At 37.8% G+C, this 15,233-nt stretch overlaps 1 protein-coding gene across 10 annotated transcripts in view; it reads right to left on the bottom strand.

Annotated features, from left to right (window-relative positions):
- The window catches only part of BBOF1 (basal body orientation factor 1), a 62,668-nt gene that overhangs the window by 12,389 nt on the left and 35,046 nt on the right, over positions 1-15,233 (bottom strand). For 6 of the 10 annotated variants that reach the window (XM_005605321.4, XM_023628079.2, XM_070250112.1 and 3 more), the window contains 5 exons: positions 8,531-8,675; positions 6,393-6,886; positions 3,963-4,064; positions 596-670; positions 329-443 (listed from right to left, as the gene is read on the bottom strand). In XM_005605321.4, the coding sequence (XP_005605378.1) occupies positions 329-443; positions 596-670; positions 3,963-4,064; positions 6,393-6,886; positions 8,531-8,675 (931 nt within the window). Of the gene's footprint in view, positions 1-7; positions 236-328; positions 444-595; positions 671-3,962; positions 4,065-6,392; positions 6,887-8,530; positions 8,676-15,233 lie in introns of those variants that run through there. The other 4 variants (XM_070250110.1, XM_070250111.1, XM_070250116.1 and 1 more) reach the window with 2 other exon arrangements.

Raw genomic sequence — 15,233 nt, 5'->3', positions numbered from 1 at the left:
TCCCAGCTCCGTCCAATGCCAAGAGTTACTTGGTCATTATGTTTATTCTTACATAAAGATAGTACATATTTTGACTAGGCAGCATATTTCAAAAGGCAATTTATAGGTTTGCCACACAGTACAAATACACATTTGCATCAAGCATAATATGCCTTCCTTACTGTGAATATAGTTATAAAAATGTCCATGATCTCATACTAGTGTTATACTCATTTCACTGATCCCTGAAGAGCTCCTAGATAGAGAAAAGAACTGTGACTCAGCAAGAAGCTGCATATGGAAACGTAACAGTTACATGTATTGTTTGGGTAGACTACAGACTCCTTACCATGTCAGACTCTTGTGATCCTTTCTGAATGTTGGGTATCGTCAGTTCACCAGAAGAGTCTGAGACTGGCACTTGCTGGGTGATGAAGGTTTGATCTTGAAGCTTACATTCATCCCTGCAATAATGACAAAGTAACAAGCCTGTCAATAACCACACACACATGGAACTTGGTTCAGAACAATGGACTTAATTCTAGCACATATAAGATGTCCACAAGGAGCACTGTGATCAGGCTCATGTTCATTACTTTGTCAAGGGAAACCTTACCCACATTCCTCTGTTTCTCCATTGTCAGGAACAACATAGTCTGGAACTGGAGGCCTAGAACTCTGGCTGTATTTCCTGTGGTGGGTAAAAATTTAACAATGAGGCAGTATCTCCTTGTGCCCTGTATTTCAACTACACTTTTAAAGTACTAAATGAAATGCTTCTGTTGGATGGGCTTCTTATTTTCAAAAATGAGCTTTTACACACTCAATAGGCAGTATAATGTTAGGCAAGTTAATATAAACATATTCTCTTAAAGTTGAGACATTGAATTTAAGAAACAGAAACATTTATGGAGATGATCATGATGATACACAACAGCTATTAATTTAGGTGATGGGCAAGGTTGAACCTGAGTACTGACCAAAATATGGCCAGAAGAATTCCCTTCCCACAAAAAGAACCTTAGAACACAGACAGGTTACCCAATGGAGATTGACTCAGTATGAAAATTTCTCCTTATACTTTGAAAAGTCCGATTTAAGAGCAGGAAATAAACATATCACCAATTCAATATTCTAATTGGAAAGTGAGCTTACCAGAGTTATAAAAAGTACACAAGGTTGATTTGCCAGCAGATAAAGACACATACTTCATTCCTAAAACTTCTCAATTAGATACATATGAAAGCAGCATAAACCCATTCAAAATCTGGCTATATTTAATAGTCTAATGATGCATTGGAAAAAAATGTACTTTAGATACTACTAGTGCCTGAGTTATAGCCAGAGTGGTTGCTGATGCACTAAAGAGTACAGTTTATTGGTTATACTCCTTAGACTTAGTTTAATCACAAAGAAAAATATTGTACTGTTGGATTCACAATCACATACAATCAACTGAACTCTTACCAACTTCCTAACTACTCCAGTTACCTTGGAAGAACTTTTATCATCTAATTCTTCCCCAGTCTGATTTGAGCTCTCTCATTTAATCTCATCTTCATTTCAACATTTCACTATTCTATTCCTATCTTATCCTATCCTAACTTTATCTAGCCCTAGCATGAGATTCCAACAGGCTCAGACATCCTTCCATTGTGGCCAAGTTCAAGTTCATTGCTTTGGTGTGAAAGATTTCACTCAAATTCCTTTGTTTCTTCAGTGTTGAAAACAACACAGTGTGGAACTTGAGGCCTGTAACTGTGCTGTACTCTCCGGGATACAGAAAAGTTAATTCCCAATAAGAAAGACATTCAGTGCCTACAGTCCGATTCTACCTCCACCTCTTTAATAAAATTCTGGAAAGCTAACAGACCCAAAGGCATTTCAAAGTCCCCCATCTTTCATTTAGCCTATAATTCTTTAAACTCTTCTCATTTCGTTGTACTCTCCTTTGTTCCCCTGTTCATTAATTGTGGTTATTCCTAAAGGTTCTAGCCTTGACCCTTTACTCGTCTACCTTCATCCACTCTCCGAAATTCAACTACCAATTTTCACTAAAGGAGCTCAAATCTCACTCCCTAAGCTCTCATCTGTACTCCAATCACTATTTACAAATACTTTAAGTATTTTCACTTCAATATGTTGCCATCATCTCCAAATCAACTCTGAAAATACTACTTTCTATTTCTTCTGCCTAGAAAGTTTTTCTTCCCCTCTTTTTCTTCTTATTTACCCTTTAGAGATCAGCTCAACCTTTTACTTCCTCAGAAACTTTCCTGATCTCCTCAGTCAGGTCAGATTCCCCTAAAGTAGGCCCTATTACCACTATATGACACTCCTCTGAGCCTATGTCATAGTTGTACTTTTATATTAATTTGTGTGATGATTTGAATAATGTTTTTCTTCCCATGTAGACCATAAACTCCCTGAGATTAGGAATGATGTCTTTATTTTCTCAACAATATATCCTCAATAAATAGTAGGCACTCAATATGTGTATGTTAAATGAATTAGTGGATGGATTAAATAAAATTTAAACTTTTCCCTCACACTGGCTTTCCAGATTTTTCATTTGTCTTTCATACTACCATTCTATCATTTCTTAAGCTAAAAAGCTTAAACATTTACTCTCTTTTCTTTATTCCTTTTGTCCTGTTTCTCCTTTATTCCAAGTCCTGTTTCTCCTTCCTAAGTGCCTCTCAGTTTCTCCCCTGTATTCTGACTGCTCCCACTCTTGCCTAAATCCCTCACCACCGCATGCCCAGAGTAGTGCAGCAGCTTCTGCTGGTCCCCAACTCTATTTTTGTCCTCCAATCCATCATACATGTCACTGTGTTAGGTTAAGGTCAGCTCTGAGAACAATGACCTGTGAACCCTTCCAGTGAGAGAGTATGGCTTATTGCTCCTTGTATTCCTGCAAGGCAGAGAAGAAAGGTATGCTACACTACTCTAGAATCTACTAGCATAAGTTCGGGCTTTTCTGCATGGTTTTTAAGTCTCATCATAATTTAACCATATGAATTACATTTTATTTCTAATTGCTAATTACTAATTACTCTCTGGCATCACCAAATTTCCTCAAGCCAGGCAGTTTTTCCTCAATATTTCCTAAATACCCCACACCCATTCCTACCTCTGGGCGTTGGTTGTGCTGTTGACTAAGCACCTTGCCTGATGTGCCCTCCTCCCTCTCTCTACTCTCCTACTATCCTACAAGGCACCCCACAGAGTCACACTCTTTCAGTCTTACCTGGCTACTCTAGCCCATTAACATACTGTCTGACTCCAATTATACTTTATCTTGTGGCCTAATTTTTTTCCTTGTTATGTTTGGTTTTGTTTGGGCAACAAGATTGTAAGCTCTCTGAGATCAAAGGCAATATCTCTTAATTCTTTGAATCCCCATAGTACCTAACGTAGTACCAAGCACATGACAATCAATAAGTGGTTGATTTATTTTAGCCACTTTATAGTTTATTACCAGTGTTACAGTCCCTGATAAAACACAGTAGAGAAAAAAAGTGAAACTAATCATTACAAAGAACTATCTGGAATATCTGTGGATTTCTTTTCCTTTCCAGGTCTTTTTCCTGGTATTAGAGATTCTCTTGATTAATAATCAGCTTAACAATCATTTACTTATCTTTGCAGACCAACAAAATCTTAACAATTGTTAAGCTTCTCAGTTACCATTCATTTAGCTAAGCAATGTTGTACCTTCTTAGCAAAGCATTACCTTAAACATCTAAGATTAATCTTCTCTTTTCTCCTCCCTTTAATTTTAATTTATCTTTCACTTTTGTTCTCATTCATTCATCTCCCATTCTTTCTCTCTGGGAATTGCAGTAGCTAAGCAGTACAACCCTTGTATTTTCTGGTCCTTTCCCATTTCTTTAATTCTAAGTGAGAATAAGTTCATTGTTCCTACATGGTTTCCGGGTTTGATAACAATTTGGTATTTCACCACAAAAACAGGGAGTTACCTAGGAACAAAACCATTCATTTTTGCAAAGAGCAATCTCAAGACTTTCTCCTTCTGCTCCCAGGTCAAATCTCTAATATCCACATTTCCTTGAATATCTGTCCTGGAAAATTTCCAAGAAAAAAAAAGAAAAGGAAAAATATGGTCAAAGTAAGCATCTCTTGTTTTTAAAAAAATACAAAATATGTAAACATGAGAAATTTCCAAACCATAACTGAATATTATGAGGTTTCCAAATGTAATGACTACAAAACAAACTGTGTCCATTACAAAATCATAAAGTTGAAAAGGATATCAGTTTGCTAGCCAATCTGAAATGTTATGTAGTCATTAAAATGAAAATAAGAGAAACTATAACATGAAAAAAATTTTTGCTCAAATATTAAGCAATTAAGCAAAATAGAAAGTTGCAATATAACATTATGTATCCAGACACAAAGAAGGAACAAGAAAAAAACAGTTGTTTGGTGAGATTATTGATAAATTCCTTTTAACATTTCTTTTTGTATTAGATATTTTGCTATGAAAATAGAGTAACAAAAGGTAAATTAAGAAGATAACATATAATTTATATAGTCTATTTTCTTACCTCCAACTAAGGCTGCAGCTAAGCTTTCCAGGCAGGTCTTTATCTATACTATAACTTTCCCAAAGGATTTATAGTCTACTTGCTATTTACAAAAGCTGGCTGACATACAGATAGCGTATCGATGTTGTATAATGTAAGAAATATTTTTGTGGGGGCCAGCCCAGTGGCGCAGCGGTTAAGTTTGCAGGTTCTGCTTCTTGGCAGCCCGGGGTTCACTGGTTCAGATCCCGGGTATGGACATGGCACACTTGGCACACCATGCTGTGGTAGGCGTTCCACATATAAAGTAGAGGAAGATGGGCAGGGATGTTAGCTCAGGGCCAGGCTTCCTCAGCAAAAAGAGAAGGACTGGCAGTAGTTAGCTCAGGGCTAATCTTCCTCAAAAACAAAAAAAAAAGGAAAAGAAAATAATATTTTTGCATATAGGTCACCTGAGTTAGTTTTCTTTAAAAGTTTAGGTTTTGCCTTATGATCACCATATGCTTCAAATGTCCTTCCCCAATCTGCCTCTTAAGCAGATGACATATATTTTAACCATCAGCTCTGCCTTGCTGGTAGAGGCAATAGGAAACTGAGGTTAAGGTGATAAGTTTCTCAGTAGCAAAAATGTCACACAGAAGGCAGAATAGGAAGAGTCCAATTTCTGCAATGACAATGTGGAGAATCATTTTATGTCCTGTCCTCTGAAAATTTATATATCACTTAATATGCATTAGATAAAAAAGTGTAAAAGAAACTGCCTTATGTATGGTAGGGACTCAACTTGCTTGACATTAAATAAAAAAGAGAAAATTACAGAGAATCTCTTGGTAATAGAAGTGTTATTACAGACTTCTGCATATGGCAAGAAGGTAAAAAAATTATAGTACAGGCATTTTTGAAGAAGAATCTTACCTTTCAGAAGACACTCACCTTCCCAACAGCTATATAATTTTTTAAAACCTACACCTTAGTCCATGAAAAATAATTTAAAGCAAAAAGCATATTTGGAGGCACTCTTAATAAGATGTTAAGTACACAGTAGTAGAGAGTCCTTTAAAATTTCTTGAGTTAAGGTCTTTGAAGAATCTAATTGCATTGGAATATAAAACATAATTTTTTTCAGAATAATCTTTAAAATGCACTATAATTTAATCTATGGTTTATAGGAGGAAGCCTAATAGACAAAATTGCTATTCTGGAAAGAAGTAATCATTATATATAGTCTAAACTGTCTCAAGCATTCTGTTGCCTTCATCATAGTGGCAGCAGATCTCTAGAGTATATTCTGGAAACTTGTGGGGGCTTTTGGTTAATACAGGGATGGAGGTGGACACTACTGGGTGTCCTCCAATCCACGGAACAGTTCTGTACAAGAAAGAACTGGTACAAAGAATTGTTATATTGATTTTTTAAATTATATGTTTAGTTAGCTATTATTATCTATGAATTTCATTTCAGAATAGTAAAGGGAACAACACAAAATATTTGTGAAATTATGCTTATCAAAAATGTTTAACTTGAATCTAATCAAACCTTTATAACTAATTTACAGGAAACAAAGGAACATGTTAAAAGATATTACAGTGACATTATATGGAACAAATAATCTGATCTCTTTAACAAGTCTCTGTCACAAACAAAAAGGGGGCATCTACTAAGAATTTGTACTAAGCTCCACACACTATGCAAAGCATAGGGGTTACCAAGATGAATAAGTCAGTTCCTGTCCTCAAGTAACTTACTGAGTAATCTATTCATTACTTGGACATTATCAAGCCGAACGATTCAGGGTTCTTATTTTTCTAAAGAGCAGAAAAATACAGCAGCACAAAAGATAAAATATTAAAGCGTTATTAGTACCATTTCTCAGCCTCCATAAGATCCTGATTCACACTATTGGTGCTGTGCTCTCTGCCATCAAATGTTCGGATTTTGGGATATTCTGTTCTTCCTGCACATGCCTCTCTCATTTTAAAGTTGAAAGCAGCTTGTGCTACCTGTTTATAATGTATCCTGCTAAATAGGATCTGTTGCTTCACTTGGTGGAGAGCATCTAAAAAGAAACTTTCCACTTCTGTTCTCTCATCCAGTATGTTCTTGGCCAGCTTCTTCACTCGATTCATTTCCCTGTCCTTCATCTGAAGAAGTTGCTGCAGCTTGTCAATTTCAACCTGACCCGCTTGGTTCTCTATCTCTGCTTGTTGCTGCAGTTTTAAAACTTCAGACTCAAACTCTCTGGTCATACAACTTAGGGCAGTCTCCAAGCTTACCACCTTCTTCTGAAGAGTTTGGATTTGTGATCTCTGCTGGGTAAGTTGCATAATCTTTTCCTTAACCAACAGATCATTGATCTCCTAAAAACAGAAAGATGACAGAAGTGAAAGGTTTTTTTCATTTAATCAGTTCCAGAACTTAAAAGTTCCTCACAGGGAAGCCTGGTGGCACAGCGGTTAAGTGTACACGTTCCACTTCAGCAGTCCGGGATTTGCCAGTTTGGATCCTGGGTGCAGACACGGCACTGCTTGGCAAGCCTTGCTGTGGCAGGCGTCCCACATATAAAGTAGAGGAAGATGGGCACGGATGTTAGCTCACGGCCAGTCTTCCTCAGCAAAAAGAGGAGGATTGGCAGCAGATGTTAGCTCAGGGCTAATCTTCCTCAAAAAAAAAACCAAACAAAAAAACTTCCTCACTAATTTCCATTACTTCATAAGATTTGAGTTGATGCCAGGTTGAGATAGTGATATTTTTTTCTCTTATTTATTTACTTTTTAATTTTATTTATTTATTTATTTGTTTGTTTGTTTGTTTTTTGAGGAAGATTAGCGCTAAGCTAAACCTCTTTTTGCTGAGGAAGACTGGCCCTGAGCTAACATCCGTGCCCACCTTCCTCTACTTTATATGTGGGACGCCTGCCACAGCATGCTTGCCAAGCGGTGCCATGTCCACACCTGGGATCTAAACCAGCAAACCCCCAGCCACTGAAGTGGAACATGCGAACTTAACCACTGTACCACAGGGCCGGCCCCAAGAGATGGTGATATTTTGATATTCTGTGTTTATGTAGAGAGAGTAAAAAACATCCTAGGGTCCTTTACTGGACTTGTGAGGACCACTGATTTTGCTAATTACGAAACTTTCCTTCCTCTAAAATTCTGAAAGTTTAAATGTTTTATATTATCAAAAGAGTAATTCCAAAATTAATGACTATGCACTAAAACATTAATTTAACAACTATATACTGGAAACTGGCACTCTGTTAGTTGCCTATCCCAATGTCAATTTTCCTTTTCTTCCTTAGTAATGAAATCCCAATTTTATTCAGTAAGGCAGTAAGTTCAGCTGAAAATTCCCAGTCTCCTTTGCAGTTCAGCATAGCTAGAAAACTAAGTTCTGGTCAATGAGATATAAGTAGAAATGTGTGTAGGACTTCCAGGAAGACCTCTAAAGGGAGCGGCATACATTTTTCCTTCTTGTCTTTCTTCTTTCCTGCTGTTTGAATAATGGTTAGAGCTCCAGCAGCTGCCATGGGCCATGAGGTGACTTTGAGGATTTAAGCCACATGTTGCAGAGTTAAGAAACCTGAGTGTCTGTTGACTTTGTGGCACTACCATTTGAGCTCTGGATTGCTTACCTCCACACTTCCTTTAGGTGAGCGAATAAACCCTTACATAGTGAGGCCATTATTGTCAGGGCTGTTACGCACAGCTGAACCTATTCCTATGGGATTCAGGGACCAAATCTAAGCAAAGAAAAATGAGTATTCTAAGGTATAGAGGATGGGAGTTATATTTATGTTTCTGGTATATTCTTTGCCAAGCCAATGCTTCTTATAAGTCATTCAGTAATTAATCTTTTCAGATAAGAAATGTACATCATCCAGACAGAAGAAAAATGGTCCCATTGTCTTTATGCATCATTATTATACTCAATTCTTAGTATTTACCAACCCAATCCTTAAAAAAAAAGATAAGAAACAAAGTGTAAATGAGAGTTGGAACCTTTTGATGTAACAGAAAATTCTGAGTCTCTTGCAACTTCTGGGAGTTTTTTTGTAGATCATCAGCTTCCTTTAGGTGGTATGCGAGAGCTTTCTGGAGATAAACATTCTCCTTAAAAACAGTTCTTCCAGCCTTGTTCAATTGCCTGAAATAGATAATAAGGTCTCAAAATACAGGCCTAATTTTTAGATATTACCAAACTAGAACAATGATTGCTTTATCTGTCGACATTAATGACAACCTGCAAGGTTGCTATTATTAACCTCGGGTTTTTTTATTATTATTATTATTTTTAAAGATTTTTTTTTTTTCCTTTTTCTCCCCAAAGCCTCCCGGTACATAGTTGTATATTCTTTGTTGTGGGTCCTTCTAGTTGTGGCATGTGGGACGCTGCCTCAGCATGGTTTGATGAGCAGTGCCATGTCCACGCCCAGGATTCGAACCAACAAAACACTGGGCCGCCTGCAGTGGAGCACGCAAACTTAACCACTCGGCCACGGAGCCAGCCCCAATTATTATTTTTTTTATTGAGTTAATGATAGGTTACAATCTTGTGAAAATTCAGTTGTACATTAATGTTTGTCAGTCATGTCGTAGGTGCACCACTTCACACTTTGTGCCCACCCCCCACCCCACCTTTCCCCTGGTAACCACTAATCTGTTCTCTTTGTCCACATTTTTAAATTCCTCATATGAGTGGAGTCACACAGAGATTATCCTTCTCTAACTGGCTTATTTCACTTAACATAATTGCCTCAAGGTCCTTCCATTTTATTGCAAATGGAATGATTTTGTTCTGTTTTGCAGCTGAGTAGTATTCCATTATATATATGTACCACATATTCTTTATCCAGTCATCTGTTGATGGGCACTTAGGTTGCTTCCACATCTTGGCTATTGTAAATAATGCTGCAATGAACATTGGGGTGCATAGGACTTTTGGAATTGCTGACTTCAAGCTCTTTGGATAGATACCCAGTAGTGGAATAGCTGGGTCGTATGGTAGTTCTATTTTTAATTTTTTGAGGAATCTCCATACTGTTTTCCATAGTGGCTGCACCAATTTGCATTCCCACCAGCAGTGTATGAGGGTTCCTTTTCTCCACAACCTCTCCAACATTTGTTGCTATTAGTTTTAGATATTTTTGTCCTAATGGGTGTAAGGTGATATCTTAGTGTAGTTTTGATTTGCATTTCCCTGATGATCAGCGATGATGAACATCTTTTCATGTACCTATTGGCCATCCGTATATCTTCTTTGGAGAAATGTCTGTTCATGTCTCCAGCCCATTTTTTGATCAGGTTGTTTGATTTTCTGTTGTTGAGTTGTGAGAGTTCTTTATATATTATGGATATTAAGCCTTTGTCAGCTATATGACTTGCAAATATTTTTTCCCAGTTAGTGGGTTGTTTTTTTGTTTCAATCCTGTTTTCATTTGCCTTGAAGAAGCTCTTTAGTCTGATGAAGTCCCATTTGTTTATTCTTTCTATTGTTTCCCTTGTCTGAGAAGACATGATGTGCGAAAAGATCCTTTTAATACTGATGTCAAAGAGTGTACTGCCTACGTTTTCTTCTAGAAGCCGTATGGTTTCAGGTCTCACCTTTAGGTCTTTGATCCATTTTGAGTTTATTTTGGTGAATGGTGAAAAAGAATGGTCAATTTTCATTCTTTTACATGTGGCTTTCCAGTTTTCCCAGCACCATTTGTTGAAAAGACTTTCTTTTCTCCATTGTATGCCCTCAGCTCCTTTGTCGAAGATAAGCTGCCCATAGATGTGTGGTTTTATTTCTGGGCTTTCAATTCTGTGCCATTGATCTGTGCACCTGTTTTTGTACCAGTACCATGCTGTTTTGATTACTGTAGCTTTGTAGTATGTTTTGAAGTCAGGGATTGTGATGCCTCCTGTTTTGTTCTTTTTTCTCAGGATTGCTTTAGCACTTCGGGGTCTTTTGTTGCCCCATATGAATTTTAGGATTCTTTGTTCTAATTCTGTAAAGAATGTCATTGGGATTCTGATTGGGATGGCGTTGAATTTGTAGATTGCTTTAGGTAGAACGAACATTTTAACTATGTTTATTCTTCCAATCCATGTACATGGAATGTCTTTCCATCTCCTTATGTCATCATCCAATTCTCTCAGAAAGGCCTTGTAATTTTCATTATATAGGTCCCTCACTTCCTTAGTTAAATTTACCCCAAGGTATTTTATTCTTTTTGTTGCGATTGTGAATGGTATTGTATTCTTGAGTTCTTTTTCTGTTGGTTCATTACTGGAGTATACAAATGCTACTGATTTATGCAAATTGATTTTATACCCTGCAACTCTGCTGCAGTTGTTGATTACTTCTAACAGTTTTCCAATGGATTCTTTGGGGTTTTCTATATATAAGATCATGTCATCTGCAAACAGTGAGAGTTTCACTTCTTCCCTCCCTATTTGGATTCCTTTTATTCCTTTTTCTTGCCTGATTGCTCTGGCCAGGACCTCCAGTACTATGTTAAATAAGAGTGGTGATAGAGGGCATCCTTGTCTTGTTCCTGTTTTCAGGGGGATGGCGCTCAGTTTTTGCCCATTGAGTATGATGTTGGCTATGGGTTGGTCGTATATGGCCTTTATTATGCTGAGGTAGTTTCCTTCTATGCCCATTTTGTTCAGAGTTTTTATCATAAACGGCTGTTGGATCTTGTCAAATGCTTTCTCTGCATCTATTGAGATGATCATGTGGTTTTTATTCCTCAGTTTGTTGATGTGGTGTATCACGTTGATTGATTTGCGGATGTTGAACCATCCCTGTGTCCCTGGTACGAATCCCACCTGATCATGATGTATGATCCTTTAGGTGAATTGCTGAATTCTGGTTGCCAAAATTTTGTTAGAGAATTTTTGCATCTATGTTCATCAGTGATATTGGCCTGTAGTTCTCTTTTTTTGTGGTGTCCTTGTCAGGCTTTGATATCAGCATGATGTTGGCCTCATAGAATGTGTTAGAAGTGTTCCATCTCCCCTAATTTTTTGGAATAGCTTGAAAAAGATAAGTATTAAATCCTCTCTGAAAGTTTGGTAGAATTCCCCAGGGAAGCCATCTGGTCCTGGGGTTTTATTCTTTGGGATGTTTTTGATTGCTGTTTCAATCTCTTTCCTTGTGATTGGTCTGTTCAAATTGTCTGCTTCTTCTTGAGTGAGCTTTGGGAGGTTGTAGGAGTCCAAGAATTTATCCATTTCCTCTAGGTTATCCATTCTGTTGGCATATAGTTTTTCATAGTATTCTCTTATAATCCGTTGTATTTCTGCAGAGTCTGTTGTTATTTCTCCTCTTTCATTTCTGATTTTGTTCATTTGAACTTTCTCCCTTTTTTTCTTTGTAAGTTTGGCTAGGGGTTTGTTAATTTTATTTATCTTCTCTAAGAACCAGCTCTTTGTTTCATTGATCCTTTCTACCACCTGTTTTGTTTCAATAGCATTTATTTCTGCTCTGATTTTTATTATTTCTCTCCTTCTGCTGACTTTGGGCTTTATTTGTTCTTCTTTCTCTAGTTCAGTTAGGTGTAGTTTAAGATTGCTTATTTGGGATTTTTCTTGTTTGTTAAGATGTGCCTGTATTGCAATGAATTTTCCTCTTAATACAGCTTTTGCTGTATCCCATATGAGTTGGTATGGCATGTTATCATTTTCATTTGTTTCCAGGTATTTTTTGATGTCTTCTTTAATTTCTTCAATGATCCATTGCTTGTTCAGTAGCGTATTGTTTAGTCTCCACAACCTTGTGCCTTTCTCAGCTTTTTTCTTGTAATTAATTTCTAGCCTTATAGCATTATGATCGGAGAAGATGCTTGTTATTATTTCAATTTTTTTTAACTTGTAGAGGCTTGCCTTGTTTCCCAACATATGGTCTATCCTTGAGAATGTTCCATGTGCACTTGAGAAGAATGTGTATTCTGCTGTTTTAGGATGAAATGATCTATATATGTCTATTAAGTCCAATTGTTTTAGTTTTTCGTTTAGCTCCACTATTTCCTTGTTGATTTTCTGTCTGGATGATCTGTCCATTGATGTGAGTGGGGTGTTGAGGTCCCCTACTATTATTGTGTTGTTTTTAACATCTTCCATTAGGTCTGTTAATAGTTGCTTTATGAACTTTGGTGCTCCTATGTTGGGTGCATAGATAGTTATAAGCATTATTTCTTCTTGATGAAGTGTCCCTTTGATCATTATATATTGTCCCTCTGTGTCTCTCTTTACCTGCCTTATTTTGAAATCCACTTGGTCTGATATGAGAATTGCAACACCTGCTTTCTTTTGCTTGCTATTAGCTTGAAGTATTGTCCTCTACCCCTTCACTCTAAGCCTGTGTTTGCCCTTGGAGCTGAGGTGTGTTTCCTGGAGGCAACAAATTGTTGGATCTTGTTCTTTAATCCATTTTGCCACTCTGTGTCTTTTTATTGGAGAGCTCAATCCGTTTACACTGAGGGTGATTATTGATGCATGTGGACTTGATGCTGTCAATCTGTTGCTCATTATCTGGTTTTCCTGCATTACCTTTGTTTCTCATCCTGTGTGCTTTAGCCTACCCCTTGACTACCGCAATTTCTTATGCTGGGTTTCCTAGATTTTTCCTTAGTTATGTTTTGTGGCTCTGTTCCATTTTTTAGTTTAGTGGCTACCCTGAAGTTTGTGTTTAGAATCTCGTGTATAATATAGTTTATTCTCTGGTGGTCTCTTACTTACTTGGCCTAGACCGATTTAGTCCCTTTGCTCTTCCCCTCCTAAATTATTATTTTCATTTTTTATTCCAACTCATGTTATGAGTTTGTACTTAGAGTGATAAGATCGTCTTTGCTTTAGTAGTTTCCTTACCTTTAGCCTAATGCTATAGTTGAATATTTGCTATCCTATTCTGGTTCTATCTATGTGTCTCCCTACTCTGTGGTTTGTGACCCCTTTCTCCCTTTTTTCTTTTTTCAGGTATGAGAGACTTCTTGAGGATTTCTTGTAGTGGAGGACTTTTGGTTACAAATTCCCTTAACGTTTGTTTGTCTGGAAAAGATTTAATTTCTCCCTCACAGCTGAAGGATATTCTTGCTGGATAGAGTATTCTTGGCTGAAGATTTTTATCTTTTAAAGTTTTGAATATGTCACTCCATTCTCTCCTAGCTTGTAAGGTTTCTGTAGAGAAATCCACTGAAAGTCTGATAGGAGTTCCTTTGTAAGTTATTTTCTTCTGTCTTCCTGTCCTGAGTATTACTTCTTTGTCTTTCATTTTTGCCATTTTTACTACTATATGCCTTACAGTAGGTCTTTTTACATTGACAAATCTAGGAGATCTGAAAGCTTCCTCTACACACATTTCTCCCTCAATCCCTAGATTTGGGAAGTTCTCTTCTATAATTTCGTTAAGCACACTTTCTGCTCCATTTTCCTTTTCCATGTTCTCGGGAATTCCTATGATCTTTAAATTCTTTCTCCTCATTGAATCTGCTATCTCTAGGAGATTTTCCCATTCTTTTTAATTCTTGGTTCCCTTTCTTCCTCTGTCTGGAGACATTCAGCCTGTCTATCTTTGATTATGCTAATTTTCTCCTCTATGATGTCTACACGGGCATTCAGGGAATCCGTATTTTGTTTTATCTGGTCCATTGTGTTTTTCATCTCTAGTAATTCTGTTTGATTCTTCATTATAATTTCAATCTCTTTTGTGAAGTAACTCCAGAACTTGTTGGCTTGTTTCTCTATCTTTCTCTCCACCTCATTGAGTTTTTTGATGATAGCTACTCTGACCTCCTTTTCACTTAGTTTACCTATTTCCAAGTCCTCAAGACTTAATTCTGTGTTTTTATTGTTTTCCTTCTGGTCTGCAGCTTTTATAAATTGCTGGATGGTAGAGGAGCGGTATTTGCACATGATGGTAGAATTCGGTTGCAGTTACAGCCTGTCACCAGTAGACTGGGGTCGAGAGCTGTGCGTTCTGAGCTCTCCACCTTCAGGCAAGATGGTGGTGCCCAGCGCGGTTTGCCGGGGGGGATGGCCAGTTTCTCTCGTGCGCGCCAATCTGGATTCAGATCAGCTCTGTTCTCTGGTCTCCCAGGGCCCTGGCCTGATGGGGTCCCCGCACACAGAAGCTTTACCCCATCAGTGGGTTTCCACTGCACCGGCGGCGGGAGTCCTGGACAATCCCCCGGTCGTGCGGTCCCTCCCCCGCTCCTTCCCTCACTCACGGCAGCAATCCCAGTCTCTAGGAGAGGGAGCGAAGTTCTCTCCTACACCGTTCCAGCTCCTCCAAGGGCAGCTCCAGCCTCTCCGTTCTCTGTCTTATTACTCTGTAGGACTCTGACAGTCTTGGCATTAGGGGTCATTGGTTGAAATTCAGTTTTTCCGTTTCTTTGGTTTTATTTTGGAGGGGAGAGAGTCCCAGGTCAGCTCACCCCACCATTTTGCTCCACCTCCTCTCTATTAACCCCGTTTTTAGATGAAGAAATTTAATTTCAAAAAAGTTAAGAAATCTTCCTACAGTCAGATACATGTTGAGAACCAGTCTAACTTCAAAGACCACGTTCTTAACTCCATACCATGCAACTACAGAAAGGGTAGAGAGAAAAGGGGTGAGGTCATGAAGAGAAAGAAACAGTGAGGGAAAGTAAACCAGAAAATTTGAAGAAAGCAAACCAGGAGAGAAGAGGGGAGACAGCATGATAAGAACAAAACA

This window comes from Equus caballus, chromosome 24, assembly GCF_041296265.1.
Source record: "Equus caballus isolate H_3958 breed thoroughbred chromosome 24, TB-T2T, whole genome shotgun sequence".
Taxonomy (NCBI): Eukaryota; Metazoa; Chordata; class Mammalia; order Perissodactyla; family Equidae; genus Equus; species Equus caballus.
The sequence above is the reverse complement of the archived record's forward strand: the minus strand, read 5'-3'. Positions and strand labels throughout refer to the sequence as shown.